This window comes from Myxine glutinosa, chromosome 4, assembly GCF_964187855.1.
Source record: "Myxine glutinosa chromosome 4, kmMyxGlut1.1, whole genome shotgun sequence".
Taxonomy (NCBI): domain Eukaryota; kingdom Metazoa; phylum Chordata; class Myxini; order Myxiniformes; family Myxinidae; genus Myxine; species Myxine glutinosa.
The window spans coordinates 80,365,387-80,384,131 of record NC_136264.1 but is presented as its reverse complement, the minus strand read 5'-3'; the positions used below and the strand labels follow the sequence as shown (position 1 = coordinate 80,384,131).

The 18,745-nt window shown below is 42.3% G+C and overlaps 1 protein-coding gene across 3 annotated transcripts in view; it reads right to left on the bottom strand.

Moving 5' to 3' along the window:
- The window catches only part of PRKDC (protein kinase, DNA-activated, catalytic subunit), a 334,330-nt gene that overhangs the window by 105,035 nt on the left and 210,550 nt on the right, over positions 1-18,745 (bottom strand). For all 3 annotated transcript variants that reach the window (XR_010984003.2, XM_068112798.2, XM_068112799.2), the window contains exons 52-60: positions 11,638-11,753; positions 9,121-9,270; positions 8,765-8,938; positions 6,215-6,316; positions 4,628-4,835; positions 1,495-1,675; positions 737-940; positions 510-622; positions 1-56 (exon numbers count right to left, since the gene is read on the bottom strand). The exon at positions 1-56 is cut by the window's left edge and continues 76 nt beyond it. Coding sequence is in view for 2 of the 3 variants with exons in the window: in XM_068112798.2 (XP_067968899.2) it covers positions 1-56; positions 510-622; positions 737-940; positions 1,495-1,675; positions 4,628-4,835; positions 6,215-6,316; positions 8,765-8,938; positions 9,121-9,270; positions 11,638-11,753 (1,304 nt within the window). In the remaining variant the exon portion in view is untranslated. The remainder of the gene's footprint in view (positions 57-509; positions 623-736; positions 941-1,494; positions 1,676-4,627; positions 4,836-6,214; positions 6,317-8,764; positions 8,939-9,120; positions 9,271-11,637; positions 11,754-18,745) is intronic.

Sequence of the window (18,745 nt, the reverse complement as noted above, 5' to 3'; positions counted from 1 at the left end):
GACCGGTAGAGGGTGACCCCTGCTTCTTTCTGCATCTTTTTCCTTATATGTTCATCCTGAAATGATATGAGACCATGAGTTATGTGGAGATTCACCTTTTCTTCATTTTAATCAACTCTTGTCTCAACTGACTCAAGTCGAAAAGAATTGGCTCTAGTTTCCACAAGTTATAGTCAACAAATTAATTACACGATCACAATATGTTTTCACCAACACCAGAATGATCACGGCGTGTACCCCGATTTAGAATAGGTACACCATATCCCTGCGCATTGTAAGAGTGTGACCAAGGGTTGGCGTCAGGAAGGGCATCCGGCCATAAAAACATTGCCTCAAACAGGGAACCATGATTGTCATGGGGCCCGCAAGGCTAACCCCCACTCTAGTAGGGAAAATGGCCTTAAAACGATCATTCATTCAACACCAGCAATACCTTTTAACTGCCATTGCTTGATGAGCTCTATCTTTCAATTGTCCAAAGACACCTCCACAACGTTTTGGTTTCATACCTTACTTTTTTTCTGTCGCTGGACCTCCCTGCGAGCAAAGTAAGCACTGGTGCTCTGGTCATTCGCAGTAAGTCTCCGCTTCAGCCAGGATATATTTTGTTTTTGTGTGGCCACTGGCATGAAGAGGTGAGCAAAAAAAAAAAATAGATCAGCAAGGCCTTGGGCTGGAGTTGGGTTGATAAAAAAATGTATTGGAAAAAAAATAAAGACATTCAATGGGCACTCACTCTGGAGGTCTCCGATAGTTTCATTGAGGGTGGCCAGTCGAGTTGAACCAAAATTCTGTGGAATGGGATAGGGTCGATGCTGGTGAGCAGGCGGTAACATAAGTGCAGAGGAAGGCCTCATCTGTCGCTTTCCAGGATAATCATCCGAAATGGTCGTCATATCGAGAGTATTGCCACTTATCCAGTCATACGTGCCTCTGCTGCCTACAAGACAAGACAGTCAGACAGGGGTGAAAACATAACCTGCGTCCACCTTCGTTGGCACAGATAACAATAGATGGCCTGCTTGAAAAACTGCAGGAAAGAGCACGAGGTAGCAGACCAGCAAGAGAAATAAGTAAGGAATAAGGGAGTCAATTCCACAGATGAGGGAATAGAGAGATGAGAGAAATAAGTGAGACAAGTATCCAGCTTAGACTTGGGAAGGGAAAGCAGGTTTCTGGAAGAACATGTGCAACTTGGGCAGGCTGTGCAGGCTGTGGGTGCAGCAATGCCAGAAAAAAGTGAAAAAAGTTCCACCAACTTGAAAGTGTAGTTCAGTTGTTTTTTTCTCTCATGCTGCCATGGCAGATCATCATAAATCTATAAACTCGCTAATCTGTGGCAGTGGCAAATAACAGCCATTTGTGTGAATGTAGTTTTACATTTTTTGGCAGTCTGTAAACCTGCAAACCTAGCCACCAAAGAAAATGTCTTTAAAAGCCAGTGGCCAAGATGAAATTTCAAAATAAGTGTGATGAGAGTGAACAATAACTCACCTGTGGCTTGAGCCGAGGAGAAACTGTCTGGCATCTGTGTGATCTGGAGCCGTTTGGATCTCTGCACAGTCATAGTACCACTCTGAAAAACAGACTGGCCTGCCAGGCTCATCTGGGTCTCGACAAAATGAGGGGTCTGCATAGAGCTGCGGTACCGCCAGTTTGCATTGACCTCATATTCCTGATGGGAAAAATTCAGAGGAGGGCAGGGTTTATTAAGGAAAGACCCAAGACGAAAAAGTAGGTAATTTGGATGAGCCAGTCATGTTTGCATAAAGTGAAAAAATATCATAAAAGCATCGTCACGAGAACATTGTAATTGGGGCATGTCCATTCATCCATCTCTCAAAACATATTTATTTGGCATTTCCCAACATACAACATTTTCAAGTTTTCAGCTTATAAGCACTTTCCTCATCAGTTACAAAATGTGCTCAATTTGTTGCATGCTTTTCTAACATTGCTATAGACCAGGGGTCACCAACACGTCGATCGCGAGCGACTGGTAGTTCACTGGCTGCCAATGAGTAGCTTGCATCAAAACGTGGAAAAAAAAAAAAAAAAAATTCTAAAGTTTTCATGGAGTCAGGAAAACGAAAACACCACCCAATTATCAAACATTGCGTGGCTGCTTAATTTGGCATTTACAACAGATATGACAGAAAAACTTAACACCCTGAACGATGGATCACAAGGGAAACAGAAGACAATTGCTGACATGATTAGCACAATGAAAGCTTACAAGTTGAAACTTAACCTTCTGATAAAAGTACAGGAAAAGAAAACGCAACATTTTCCTTCTATTCCCCAAACACTGGCAGAAATTGAATTCAATCAAATTTCCCAAAAAATTTTTAGACAAAAATGTATCGACACCACATTTTTACAACAATCCGAGTGAGCCGGAATGACATGACAAAAATAAAAGTGCCGTAAATTCATCCGCCTGCCTCTGATTGGTTGATGGTACCGTAGGACTGTGATCCGGCCAGCGCAAATCTAAAAAAGTTAATGTGTCCTCGCTACTCGAGATAAATAATAACCTTTTGTGGTGGAATATCGAGTGTGGAACTGCAGATTTAAATTTTATACATGCTTATCCAATATTCAAAATGAAATGCACTTATTTGCTTGAGGTGCGTAACAGAATTGAACGATTGAACGACTCAGCTCACGGCCAACCTTCATGGAAGTTGATGATGGTTACATTTCTGAACAAATTAATATGATGCTTGACCTTGATTGTATCCCTTTGGAAATGGAGATTATCTGCCTTCAAAATGACATTCAATTGAAATCAAGGGAATCTGCCACAAATCTCTGGAGTCTCACGCATACTGAAAAGTACAGTAACATCCACAAAGTAGCAATGAAAGTGGCTTCCCTATTTGGCTATACTCATCTTTGCGAATCCGCCTTTTCCGACATGAACTGCATCAAATCTAAATTTTGAACCCGCGAGAATTTGAAAGACTCCATCACCGTTGCCTTTTCAGTATACACATCAGATTACGTAGTACTAGTGGACAGCATGCAGTGTCAGTTTCACACTGAAGCAAAGGTAAATATCAATTTTCCTTCACTGTAAATATGTATTTTTGTAATTTAACTGTAAAAATTTTTTTTTTCACCCTCATCAATTGATATATTTCCCATTTATGTTTTAGTAGCTCTTAAAATATTTAACTAATCAAAGTAGCTCGCATTGACAAAAAGGGTAGGTAACCCCTGCTACAGACAATATACCCGCTTTAAGGATGCACAGTCTTGAGATTAATTTTGAAAGGACAACTGCAGATAAATCAGTAAACAAACAAATAAATGGAAAACTTTATTCCAACGATCCAATAAAAAATCTGTCAAGGACAATTGGCTTTAATGGGAGCAGAGTATTGGCTTCCATTTGCTATTGGCTTGTTTTGTAAAATAGGGATTTATGATTAAATGTTTATGAGTGACCAGTCTGAAAGTAATTTCAGATAAAATATGCACGGAAGCCCGTCGTCGCTTTCCTGATGGATTTAATCAAAAGATGGCATGTTGTACTTCACAAACATAATGCGTGCCTATCAATGAGTGTCAATGAGGATGTAAAACGAGGTAAAACACAAAAAACTTATCTTTTATAACATGTTGTTGTCGCAGCTATGATTGTTGCTTGTGTGCTCCTTCCGTGTACTTTTATATATTTTTATATTGCTTCGAGAAGTATTACTATAAATAATTTTGTGCTCTCAGTGACCAACTAATGGGTTCGTGCTATTGTATAATAACTAGGGCATGCCCGTACTATATATATATCTAAAATTATATCCCCCCCCCCTCTATTTACATGAAATGGATTGGTCCAAAGCGAACGGCTTGCGAGTACGGTGACAATCCCCCCCCTCTATTTACATGAAATGGTTTGGTCCAAAGCGAACGGCTTGCGAGTACGGTGACAATCCCCCCCCCTCTATTTACATGAAATGGTTTGGTCCAAAGCGAACGGCTTGCGGAGTTTGGTAAAGAAATCGCCATAACGTGCACAAACGCGCAGGAAAGCGAAAGAATCGCAAATTAGTTTTAATTAGTTTTAAAACATAGTTTAACGCCAACATAGCGGCAACATAGTTTGCCAACGTGAAATAAATGAATACGCTCTCAAATGTGCCGTCCGAGGCAGAGTCTGTTCGGCACGTTCGGCACACGTGATAGCTCGCTGCTCTCTGATTGGTTGAATCGTTTTTTGGACATAGCTCGGTAACTACTTGTCCGATTAATATGAAACCTTGAAAAGGCACATCCTCGGGTCCCCAGCAATATACCTGGCAAGTTTCAAGTATATCGAACCCGTGGTTGTCGAGAAACAGCGGTCACAGACATACATACATACATACATACATACATACACACAGAGATTACTGGAATTATAGATAGATAAACGCTAGCATTGGAACCTCCACATTAAAGCTCAAAACCAGTTTCAAAGTATTATCTGCAGTGGTAACACTAGAAAAACTGGTATGAATATGTCTTTTAACATTATGAATATTGAGATTCATTGCATTCCTGCAATATGACAGAGCAAAACAAGGCGCAAACAACCACAACAAAAAAACCTTATGCAAAAATATGAGAAAAAACAAGAGACCTGGAAAAAATTGTCAGAAATAGGTTGGTCAAACAGTGGCCGCTCAAAATCTGCACTTCGTGTGGCTAATCCAAGTAATAGTCCTGTTCCCAGGGGTAGGAAATGCTGTTCAATGTCCCGAGGATGCAAAGAAAGCAATGTGAGCGAACGCTCTTGAGTTCCCACAGGCATTCGTGCATCTGAGTCCCAGAAACTTCTCACTGTCTGCCTGTGGGACGGTACAAAGAGCATTGTGACAAAACAACAATCTCCAAAAGTTCCATCACAAGATTGGCAATTACCTCCACCACCAAAGGTGGACGGAGGTTGTGTATTCACCCGTTTGTCTATTTATTTGTTTGTCTGTCTGTGAGTAGGATATCTTAAAAAGTTAAAGATGAATTCAAATGAGACTCAGTGGACAGATTTGCTGTGTGACGAGGACAAATTAATTAGATTCCGGTGAAGATTCAGATCTGGATTATTAGAATCTTAAATGTGATTCTTCACCATTAGGGCCAAAAAGGCTATATCGCACGATATCTCAGAAAGTTATAGATGGATTCAAATGAAACTCGGTGGACAGGTTTGGTATGTGACAAGGACGAATGGATTAGATTCTGGTGAAGATCCAAATATGGATACTATAATTTTTTTAAGTGATACTTCACTATTAGGGCCAAAAACGCTATATAGCACGATATCAAGCCTGGCGTTGGCTTAGCGGTTAGGGTGCCGGCTTGGGATCCTAGGATCCTGGGTTCGAATCCCGGTCAATCGCTGAATTAACGCCAGGGGGGTTGACCCAGCCTGTCATCCTTCCGAGGTCGGCAAATTGAGTACCAGCTTGCTGGGATGAATGATCACGGTGTGTACCCCGATTCAGAATAGGCACACTGTATCCCTGCGCATCGTAAGAGCGTGACCAAGGGTTGGCGTCAGGAAGGGCATCCGGCCATAAAAACATTGCCTCAAACAGGGAACCATGATTGTCATGGGGCCCGCAAGGCTAACCCCCGCTCTAGCGGGGGAAAATGGCCTTAAAACGATCATTCATTCATTCATATTCATTCATTCATCTCCAAAAAAATTATGGTCTGATTCAGTCGAAACCTGGTGGGCAGGTTGGGAGTGTGACACAGACAAAATGATTCAATATTAGCTTCAGAGCCGGATTCAGATATGTGAATTAAAGAAAAAAATTTAAGTGATTCTTTACCATTGAGAGATGAGGCCAAAAACTATATATAGCACAATATTTCAAAACGTTGTGAACAGAGTATGAGAAAATTTGGTGGACGAGTTGGTTAGATGACAAGACCAATCTGATTGGATTTTGATTCAGGCCCGGATCCAGATCTGGCCTATCAGTGGGATATAAAATGGCAACTGATCAGCCTGGTGGAGGGATGCACTCTACCGAGTGTCGTTCCAGTTTACATGATGTGAATGGTTTGTGTCTCCACTGCTTATGATATCTGATATCACTTCTGAACTGTTGAAAATGGACTGGAGCATACTGAAGCAGTCATGGGCAATATCAAATCATTTCCTTCCCATCCCCATTAGCTTGATAAAAGGATGGAGATGTGGGTATAGTTCTCATACTGGAGAATCGGGTCTTCATCAGCAACAGCTTGCAGTAAACCATCACGTGCTTGGAGAAACACACGCTGGCTTTCATTCACTTCCGTATCGTCATTTGCTTCCCTTCAGACACAGGCAAAGTTTTCTTATAAAGTGAAAGAAAAGAACTTCCACCATGGTTACATAAGTACCTTCAGATATTGAGAACAGCATATACATATTCACAATTGTACTCATGACTGGCAGGGTAACCTAGAGGAATGCACAGTTGCACACACACCTATGAGCCGTTGAACCTGGGTTCAAACCTCGGCCCGGCTACACAACTGTCACCCTGTTGTTTCGTAGACAAGCCGAGGCATGGACGGTAAAATGGGCGCCCAATCTGCCAGCATTAGTTGGTGGTTGTTAAATATCCTACAGTAGCCTTTGTAAAGAGCAGACAAGTTTTTGCTGGTACCCTCGCTAAATTCTAAATTCCTGCTCTAAAATACAGGGGAACTGCCTCAGCAGCACATCCACACTTCCAGAAACATATATGTGCAAATCCGCAACCAAGTGAACAACTACAAAGCATCTCAAAATGCAAAACCCATCCACGTCTGCTTTGTACTCAAAATAAACCTAACGCAAACAGCTTTAATTTTTTTTTTCATTTTATTAGTGTTCTCCATGTTCACGTAATAAGGGTTTATTGAAAATTTGATTACAAAACTCAGATGGTAAAAAGTTATGGTATGGACAGACACACTGAAGTTTAATAGTTGATAAAAAAAGAGTGAGAATTGCTTTGCGATACATGTCCCCTACCGATGTGATATTTTCCAAGTCCAAAAAGAGCATAACTGAAATATTGACGAAACACCCTGAAACTCGATCATGTTCTGTAACTTATCACAATAAAGCCATGTACCATGTTTTAGTTGAATACTAGTAGGGACTAATAAAGAAACACGGATGCAATTACAAAAATGGCCATCTCACACTTGACGAGCTATCATTATGTACCATTATCACTACCATTATGTACCTTTACAATTATCACTCTGCAGTTACATTATCACGAACCAGTTGGCCAGACCTGATGTTCAAAGGAAGATGACAGGAATTTGTGCTTTGGCCAGAGTGCAGATGATAACTCGCCCACTCTTTGCAAAGAAAGGCTGTGCGATCTTTAATGTTCACCGCCGGCTAATAGTAGCAAATGGGACACCCAGCTTAACTTCCATCTGAGGGACAGTGAACCTTATGATGCAACTCTTTGTCTGCGAAGCACCAATCCGACAGTTTGTAATCGGGTCAGGACTTTCACCTAAACTCAACAGTTTGAAGGCAAGTGCAGTCCCTCTGCACCATTCTATCAGAATGTGTTATTTATTTTTCACACCCTTTGTAAAATCATTGAAAAGATGGTGCAAATGTGTTGATTTCTATATCATGGAGATTATTGTACATCGCACCTTTCCTATGCCATCTCCAGGCATTGCAAATCGTCATTGCTGGGCACCGAAGGGGGCTCGGCAGTGACGCACGCTGAACGGGAGTACTCAGTTTTCACTCTGGTTGTTTGTTTGTTTGTTTGTTTGTCCGGGCGATATCTCAGCCATCCTTTGAGCTAGGAAGCTGAAATTTCGGCACAATACTGAGCAAGTCCTTTGTCAAAAAAGTTTTTTGTTTTTTGATTAATCAATTAATTGAGGAGTTATTTAATTATTAGCAATTAATTAAGTACTTATTTAATTAATTAAATTTCCTTCATCTTCTGACCATTAACTCAGGCACCTTTTGAGTTAGGAAGCTGATATTTGGACATGCCAATGAAAGGGGGATTTGACTGCAAAGGCTATTTTTGATTTATTAATTAATCAAGAAATCGATTAATTATTTAATTATTCGATTAAGTACTAAATTTTTTTTTTTTTTTTTCAGTTACATATTCTGATGAAATGGTGGTGGTTTATGTGTTCTGTGACCGAATTGATTAATAATTTAATTTTTTAATGATTATTATTTATTTATTTTCATTATTAATCATTTATTTATTTTCTTTCTCATTTGGCCAATATCTCAGGCACCTTTTGAGCTGGGAAGCTAATATTTGGACATGACAGTGACCAAGTGATGTGGCTATCAAGGATATTTTTGATTTATTGATTAATCATTTAATCGATTAATTAATTATTGATTAATTGATTAATTATTGATTAATCAATTAATTATTTAATTTTTTATTATTGACTTATTTAATAAAATTTCTAAAAGATACATCTTCGGATGAAGCACTTGTGGTTTAGTTATGCTATTAGCCAATTGATTAAGAAAATATTTTGTGATAATCTTTTATTGATTTTAATTATACAATTAATCAATCAATTAGTGTACACGTCTCCCTCCCAATGCCGCCTCTATGAGCTGAACTGCGGTATTGCTGGGCGCCGGCGGCGCCCCGGCAATGCCGCGCTGTAGGATATTTAATTATTTGGCATGGGGGCGGTGTACTTTGAATGTATCTTTACTTGTTCACATTACAACTTGATAATCCATCATTTGAGAGTTGTATGCCTTCCTTACCAAAAGGTATCATACAGCCACATGAGGCAATCGTATGCACGTCGGCGGCAGGCAGAAGAATGGTGTGTGAGGAAGGATGTAAGACAAGGGAAAAGAGGCAACAACTGTCCAGGATTGAGGTTTGGCAGCAGTCCCTTCACCAGCTTCAAGCAGGCTTGCTGTAAATTGTCATCCCTAAAAGATTAAGGAACAGAAAATTTGGTTAAAAAATAAATTTATAAACAATTGCATCATAATTATGTGACGTTTTACCGCACCACCAACCAATAGGTGGAGAGAATGGTAGGACTCGTGGTGCAGAATTATATCCTCCTGCTGCATACTTTCCACACGTAAAAATGACGAGGATTCTGCACCTGTGAGTGAGCATGCTAAGCAGGTCACGGGACCGCAGCTCTTCATAAAGATGTGGGTTGCAGTTAGGACGTGCAGCCAATAATTCCAAGCAGGAGGTTCGCAGTGTGCCGTGGAGCTTGGGTACCAGGTACAGCACACGTGAGCAAAGCCTGCACCCGCAGATAAAGTCGATAAGTAAATAATAATAATAACCTCGCAGAATGAGTGTAGAATGTTTGGCTGTAAGGATGTGGGGGAACAAGATGAACTGAAAGCTTCCAAGATGTAAAAAAAAAAACTGAAGAAATGTGCCAGGAATCAACGTAATTGTATTAAATACATTTTTTTTAAATCCCATCTGGAAACGCATTGATGAATGTGTTTACAGTTGCGATAAAAAGAAGCAAAGGAGTGGGCTTGGGGGTAGGGGTTAATGAGGGTAGAAAAGATCATGGTATTGGACTGGGGATGATGGTGGTGATGGTGATGAACAGCTGTCTTGAAGACTTGGCGGGAGGAATGAGATGGAAGAGAACGTGAAAGTTCGTTCAAAAGGGGAGAAAAAGAGGAACAAATGAGTGGAGGTGAGCAGTGATTTTGGAATTCGGGAGTTTCACTAGAAGGGGGTTGCTGGTGGACCACGTGCACGTTGCAGATTCAAGGGATTGAGGGGGGAGGAAGAGAGAGAGGGTGAAAAATCATGGATAAGGCAGAGGGTGCAAAACCAGAAAGGAGGCGGATGAAGAGAGACCACCAACCTGTCTGCTATATGAAAGTAATAGGCCGATAGACTCGCCTTCATCGTGGGATATTCAAATAATCTTGAAGGCCTTGGTTTCCACAACGTCAGGCTGAGCAATATGTGAGGCAAGGGTGCCAGCCCAGGGGGGATTGCAATACTCCATCAAACTGCGGATGAAAGCCTTGTAGGTCCATCGGAGTTCAGGTGTGCCAAGGAAGGACTCTATAATGCAAAATGCCCAGTCAGCAGCTGGCTTTGGAGGCCAACTTTGTGTGGTTCGCTCATGGCATAAGAAAGATCATGGCTGAAAGTGAGACCCAGGAGTTTGGGTTACTGAACTTTGGCAAAAGGATTGTTAAGAAAGTAGATTGGGGGGGAGAGGGAGGAGGAGTTCCAGATGGTCCTTTCGGAGAGAAATAGTGAGAGTGTGAGATTTGTCAGGATTGAAAGACATATCCCTCGTGTTTGACCAACTTGTGATTTTTTTTCAAGGTCTGAAGAAAGTGAAGAGGCTGCAGCCTGCCTGTCTGAAGGATGAGGGATGTCACGGCAGAGGGTGGTGTCATCAGCGAATAGATAGAGGATTTTCCAGAGAGTCAGAGAGATCATCGATTAAGTTTATGAGAATAGGACTGGTCCCAGAACACTGCCTTGGGGCACTTCAGCCTTAACAGCGAGAGGAGTTGAAAGGATTCCATTGAGAGCCACACTTTGGCTAGGGGAGTAGAGGAGGTCAGTAACCCAAGAATGGAGTTGGCTCAGCAATGCCATAGACAGAGAATTTGGAGAGCAAGGTGGGATGCCAGACTGTATCGACAGCTCCATATGTCTAGGGAGATGGCCCTGATCTCATGACAAATAATGAGGGCCTTCCATCTATTGTTGAGAGAGTTGGAGCAGCATGTCCAAGGTGTTGAGTGGCATGGTCTGAATCCGAATTGGTGATCTGAGATGAAGCCAATGGAGAAAAGGAATGATTTCATATGAACTGTGATGATGGAGTCCATGATCTTGCTGATGATTGATTGGCAAGAAGTAGATAGGTCTCTAATAAAGGGGATTTTTTGCACTTTATGTAATGCGGGTGAGGGGAAAGGTTTCGGTGGGTGGAGTGCTGGGGTAGGTTTGAATGGGTGGGATTAGGGGAAACGGTGAGGGTGAAGCCTGAAGAGGATGGGGTGAGGAGGGATGCAAAAAGGGGGATACAAAGCTTTGAGGAAGTGTGGTGAGGGGGGAGCAGAAAGAGGGGACATGAAGTGGTCGGATGTGGATTCCAAATTCCCAAATAGGACAAACGGAGACAAAGGCCATGGGATGGGAGGTAAGAATTTTTATTGAAGGCAAGGAAGAAAGGTGGTGTTCTAGGTGTGGGAGGGGGGTTGGTGGACCAAGCGCTTAGCTGACAGACAGTTTTGGAAAATATTCTTTATGAAGAAGAAGAACATGTGGGATACTGCTGACAGAGAAATACGAAAAGTGAAGAATTTGAAAATGCTTTTAAATGCTTTTAAAAGCACTTAAGAACATTTTCTTCCAAATAGCTCAACAGATTTTGATTATTTTTTTCAATAGATTTCTCCATTTCACATTTGTTTTTATCAATTTCAAAATTGTTTCATCAAAAAGGGATAGTCAGGGCACAATGCACATGAACAAATAAATACAAAATGGTGTGAAATTCAAGTGCATCAATATTGTATGAAAGTTAAAGCAGGACAAAACAGAATTTCAGGCATAAAATAATGTGCAAATGAAATAAAGGCAACAGTTTATCAACAAACAAACATGAAGATACCTGTCAATGAGTGATGGATATCCTTGTGCAATGTGATTTAGACAGTCAATAAAGATGCCATCACTTGCATTCATTAGACTACTAGTAACCAGGTTTTCAACTTCCTTCTGGGCCTCCTGCTTCGGCAGAGCGGACAACAGAAAATATGTCAAATATGAGTAACATAATTTTATCAGCAACACTAGACTGGCACTTGGTATAGCTCATACCTCCACCAACCTGAAGAGTGAAGAGTTTATGTTTTGTATCTCACTGATAGGCACGATTTGGATCTGGACCTAAACCTGAACCAAACCATTATCGGCTTGTTCTTGTCGCTTACCCAACTCATCCGCCAAGTTTTGGCATAATCCATCAACTTTGAGATATTGTGCTGCATATCATTTTTGGCCCTATCACTCAATGGTGAAGAATCACTTTAAAATTATCTGATTCAAATCCAGATTCGATCTTCTCCAAAGTTGAATCAACTCTTCCTTGTCACACACCCAACCTGTCCACCAAATTTTGTCCGAATCCGTCAACAACCTTATGAGATATCTTGTTGACAAGACAAACAGACAGGGTGAAAACAAAACCTCTGCTCACCTTTGGTGGCGGAGGTAATAACACCAAAGCTCCAATTTCAATCAGAGATAGAAATACTACCTTTTATGGAAATGCTTCACTGATTAAAGTAGCTTGTTAGAAAGGAATCATGAACAGCATTCAGCAAATTTCAATGAAGAATATAATCTGACTATTATATTTTTGAGTTACAAAATAGTGAACAAATGACATTAGTCAGCCTCAATCTTTCTACATTAGTAACAAATCCACATTGTTTAAACAGTGGCAAATTACAATTCAGCAAATGACAAAAACTTGAATGGCTCCCTCAAAGCCGTGACCTTAACATCACAGAAGCTGTCTGGGATTATTTGGACAGGAGGAAAACCGTAAAACAACCAAAAATCAAGACGGATTATGTGAAACATTGCAGAATGCAAGGAACAACCACCCATTGGAATTTGTCCAGAAATTGCAGGAAAGGAGTCCAAAATGGATATCTGCTGTTTTGCATGAAAAAGGTTTAATGAAGTTATCCGACCTGGACAAACGCCATGACGATACCGTCATGACAACGTCAAGACTGCAGGCCAAGTAGGGCTTCTTGCAGTGCAAAGATGCGAAGATCAAATGCTGTCGCCAAGGAGATGAAAAGCAAAGCTGGCGACTAGTTTCACCCTTTTGGGGCTCTTCAGGCAACACATCACTGTTCCATCCACTTGGTGACTGAAGCCTGTTGGCTTTATACTGGTTAGTGATGCACCTCTAACTGTGACTGGTGAGGATGCCAGATCGAGTCCCATTACAGCTATTGCTGGCATTTAAAGTGGGTAGGCCATCAACCAATATGGAGTCTATATATATGCGAGCATTGATAAGGAAGTCGATGTACATATGTACCGATGAAAGTCACTTCTTGAACGGACTTTTTGAAAAACTGCCATCAGTGAGACGCTTTCGTGCCAGGCAGATGAAGACCATTTTCAAAAAGTAATTTGTACCATGTGCAATTCAAGTGTTGAAATCAAATCCTTAGCCAGTTTGCTATTTAGTCCATCTTCCAGATTTTTTTACCCCGTTTTCTTATTCATTTTGATGTTTTATGATTTTTCATGATTTTTGAACTTATGGTGTCACCAAAGAGGAATTCCCCAGGATACAGGACAATAAAAATTATTATTATTAAGCATTTAAGCAAGCACTCCATTCAAAACTGTTGATAAAGAACTAGGCTTGGCTAGGCAAGCGCTATACAGCTGCTTAGTAATAGAACACATCCTGAGTTTCCTCCATTTCAGTTTAGTGTTAAACAGCAGTAGCGACTGTTTCAAAAGGTAATCACACGTTTGTGGTTTATAACATTTTTTGGGTGTGCCAGGAAACGCCATTATAAGATATATATATATATATCTTATATATATATATATCTCTTATAATGGCGTTAAGAGTGCAGTGGGCCAGAGAGCACCGTCAATGGCAGCCAGGATGTTATATATATATATACAACTTTGGAGAAGATCGATATTATATATATATATATATATAGTTATATATATATATCTTATAATATATATATACAGACTTGGCATATAATATGGAATTTTTTTTTTTTCTTGACTTGGGTTTCCTTTCTGAACTCAGTATATCAATCTGGTGAGTTTCTTTTACGCTTCGGTGATTTCTTTGTTAAAAGAACCATGTCACTGATTGTCTGTCGCAGCAAGAAGTCAATAACAGGATTATATCACAGGTGGCGTGACAAAATGTACGGACAGGTACATTTGACGATTGGCTTCACAATCGGGTATATAAGGGTTGTTGCGTTCTGCATTAGTGGAAAACAACTGCTGCACGTCTACAAAGGTTATTGCCGCTTCCTCTGGAGATGGTCCGTCAACCCGACAATGCTGTTTGTCATAGAGTGGTGGCTTTACGAAATTCCGGCATGAAACAGCGTGCTGTTGCTCAGCAGTATGGCATCACTCAAGGTCAGGTGTCAAAGATCCCGAAACGAAATGCTCAGAGGGGTGTCCCTACTCCAATATCGAGGCCAGGACATCCCCGCAGAACCACAAGGAGGGATGATCGCCAGCTGCACCGGTTAGTCCGCAATGGCCGTACCAAGTCAGCTAATCGGCTTAGGGCTGAATGGCAGCAACTGACAAATGTGCCTGTATCCAGAAGGCTAGTCAACCAACGACTGGTTCAAACAGGCTATCGTGCCAGGCGTCCCCTGAGAAAGCCACGCCTGACAAGACAACACCGCCAGTGCCGATTGCAGTGGGCCAGAGAGCACCGTCAATGGCAGCCAGGACACTGGAATCACGTGATCTTCAATGACGAGTCTTGATTTCTGGTCTATCGTCAAGATGTCCATGTCCGAGTGCGCCGACAAGTGCATGAAGCCTACAACGAAGATTGTATAGTGCCAAGAGTCCAAGCTGGAGGTGGTGGGGTGACCGTTTGGGCTGCTTTTCATGCAGGGGGAAAAACTGACCTGGTTGTTCTGAATGGAAACCTGAACCAGTTCAAGTACAGGGCCATTCTGGAACATTGCTTCCATTTGCTCATGCAGCCTTTCGAGGAAACTTTGTCTTCCAAGATGACAATGCATGGCCTCATCGTGCTCGCATGATCCAACACTTTCTTGCTGACCGTGGTGTAGAGCATATGGAGTGGCCTGCCATGTCCCCGGATATGAATCCGATAGAGAATTTGTGGGCAGAATTAACGCGTCAAATCGACAACTTGGACCAGCAGCCTACCTCTGTGCGTGAATTGCAGCAGGCTATTGTCACTGCATGGCAAGAGATTCCTGTCCAAACCTTGGCAAGTCTCGTGAACAGCATTCCTCAACGTGTACGTGCTCTCCTGAATGCTCGTGGGGGTTGCACGACGTACTGAACTGTAATTTTACTGTCCGTAATCCCAGTCGTAATTTAACTTTTGTTAAAAAAAAAACTTTGGCTAATGTGCAAAATAAAGAAATACTTCTGGAAAACGTACAGAAGTTTAACACAGTACTGTCCGTGAATCGAGTTCAATATCAGTTTACATCACTTTCAAGGATCAATTTATTTGCTTTGAAATGTCAAATGTGGTTTTTGTTTCTTTTAAAGGTCACATTAACAAAATCTAGAATAATTTCAACATAATTCCAATGAACTTTTGGTTCGAAGTCAACTTGAAAAGTAAGTTCACCCCCACAAAAAAAATAATCCATATTAAATGCCAAGTCTGTGTGTGTGTGTGTGTGTGTGTGTGTGTGTGTGTGTGTGTGTGTGTGTGTGTATGTATGTATATATATATATATATATATATATATATATATATATATATATATATATATATATATATATATATATATATAATATATATATATATATATATATATATATATATATACGAGGTGTGTTCAAAAAGTATGCGACCTTAATTTGTCGTGTGTAAACAAATGAAGCTCGGGAGGCGTTGATTGGTGCACGTATGTAGGCGATCCGAATGCGCACGCGTGAATTTTTTCCCACCTGCAGAAGCTGTCATTCGACGGCAGACCGCCGATGAGTGAGGAAGTGTAAGTGAGCGCCGTCGGATTTTCGTTTTTGACAAAATGACGGAAAAACTTGAACAACGCTACTGCATCAAATTTTGTGTAAAGCTTGGCGATTCCCAAGTGGAAACGATCCGCAAGATTCAACAGGCCTTCGGGGACGAAGCAATGAGCACCACACAGATAAAGGAGTGGTACAACCGCTTCAAGGATGGCCGCACATCAGTGGAGTGAAGCACATTCGGGTAGGCCCTCAACATCCCGAAATGAGATCGTCATTGACCAATTGAGGACCCTGGTGATGCAGGATCGTCGAATCACGATCAGAGAACTTGCAGATGAGGTGGGCGTCAGCATTGGATCCGTTCATTCCATAATGAAGGAGGATTTGGGCTTCAGGAGAATCTCAGCGAAGTTCGTACCAAAGCTGCTAACGATTGAGCAGAAGCAACTCCGTTTGGAGATCGCACAGGACATGCTGGAGACTGTGAACAGCGATCCCAGCTTCCTCAACACAGTGATCAGTGGCGATGAGTCCTGGGTTTATGGGTACGACCCAGAAACCAAGTTGCAGTCATCACAATGGAAGCATCCAACATCCCCGAGGCCAAAAAAAGCAAGGCAGGTCCGCAGCAATGTCAAAGTCATGCTGCCCGTCTTCTTTGACTCCAGTGGCGTGGTTCATCACGAGTACGCACCACACGGCACAACCATCACCAAGGAGTATTACCAAGAGGTTCTGCGTCGCCTTCGTGACGCTGTGCGACGCAAACGGCCGGACCTGTGGGTAGCGGGCAATTGGCAGCTCCATCACGATAACGCACCCGCCCATTCTTCACATTTGATACAGAGTTTCTTGGCCAAACACAACACACCTGTGCTTCGTCAGGCTCCCTACTCTCCCGACATGGCTCCGTGTGACTTCTGGCTTTTCTCCAAGCTGAAAATGCCCCTGAAAGGGACCACATTTCAGTCCAGAGAAGACATCATGCGGATTGCGACGGACCAGCTGCGCGCCATCCCAAAAGAGGCGTTCCAGCGCTGCTTCCGACAGTGGCAGAACCGTTGGGAGAAGTGTGTGGCAGCCCAAGGGGACTACTTTGAAGGAGATTAGTGTAAGGTTGTTGTATCTGGATACGAGTATTTTTTATGAACAAAGGTCGGATACTTTTTGAACACACCTCGTATATATAAAAACGCTAACACGGCGTTTGTCAAAGGAGGAAAAACCCTTTGGGGAGGTGGGATATTGTCAGTGTTAATTTTGTTTTGTAATAACATTATTATGCTATAATCATAAGTGTTGTTATTGGAAGCAGCCTTGGGAAAACGCCATGATAAGCTATCTTAATACAAGTATACACCTTAACACAGAGGCGGAAAAGCCCCTTGGGGAGCAGGACAAACGAAATTGCAACAAGCTCCATCGTATGACTCGGTCTTATGTTTAGTTAAGATTTGAGAAGTAAAAACCGAATGTATCACGGTCAGACAGACAGACACCAAATTGCGTATTTTAGAATGACAAGGAAGAGCAGACCCGGTCTCGGGCAACATTTCACATGCTTCCCAACGAGCTTCCTCAGGCCATCAGACATTAAAGATCGATTTGCCACTATTGGCCAAAAAGTGGTCTATTGGCATGAGGAAGCCTGAGACATGTCACCTGAGACCAGGTCTGCTCTTGCTTTTTTTTTTTTTTTTTCTTTTTTTTTTTTGTATACAAGATCGAGGCTCGTGAAAGAGCGAACATTAATCACACAGAAAGACAAACCGACACATAAAACATATAACATAGGGAGCGGTAGACAAGATGGGGAGAGAGGGGGAAGGACACAAACACAACATTTGAGAGCAGGGACCGAGAGACATGGAGACATCGAGAGATCTGAGAGAGGGCGAGGGCTTTGGGGGGGGGGGGGGCGTGGGAAGGGGGCGGTGGGAGAGGTATAAAACATATGGACACTGCCAGGACTTCCAGGAAAGAAGTTGGAATTTCAAACAAGGTGGATCTGGGGTGAATTAGCTGGGGTAGAAAAGATCAAGGTTTTGGATGGGGGAAGATAAGAGATGGTGGTGAACAGCTGTTTTAAAGACCTGGAGGGAGGAGTGGGATTGAAGGGAGTGAGGGAGTTTGTTCCAGAGGCGGGAGAAAAGAGGAATGAAAGAGTGAAGGTGAGCAGAGAGCCGAGATTTCGGCAGTTTAACCATCAGAGGGTTGCTGGCAGATCTTGTGCGACCTGTAGGAATATTTGGGGGACAGAGCACAGAGAGAGCTGGGGGTGCAAGGCCGGAGAGGAGTCGGTAGAAGACAGAAAGACCACCTACCTGCCTGCGGTGAGTGAGTGAAAGGCCCTCAGAGATAGCTTCATCGCGGGAGATTCCAATAATTCTGAAAGCTTTGGTTTCAACAGCGTGAAGCCGAGCTAGGTGTGAGGCAGGAGCACCGGCCCATAGGGGAGAACAGTATTCCATTAAGCTGCGGATGAAAGCCTTGTATGTGATGAGGAGCTCAGGTGTGCCGAGGAAGGACTTCGCACGACGGAGGATGCCCAGTCGGCGACTGGCTTTGGAGGCCAGCTTGGAAATGTGGTTTTCCCAAGAAAGATCATGGCAGATAGTGAGACCCAAAATCTTGAGCGACAGAACTTCTTGGAGAGGATTGTTGAGAAAGTAGATGGGAGGGTTGTCCAGTCGATCTTTTCGGAGAGACATAGTAAGAGTGTGAGATTTGTCAGGATTGAAAGACATGTTCCACTTGTTTGACCAGTCTGTGATTTTGTCCAGGTCTTCAGAGAGTGAGGAGGCAGCAGACTGCCGATCTGAGGGAAGAGGAATGGAGCGGCAGAGAGTGGAGTCATCAGCAAAGAGATAGAGAGGATTTTCGAGAGAGTCAGAGAGATCATTGATGAAGACCAGAAAAAGCACGGGGCCCAGAACACTGCCTTGGGGAACTCCAGCCTGAACAGGAAGAGGAGATGAGAGAAACCCATTCAGGGCCACACGTTG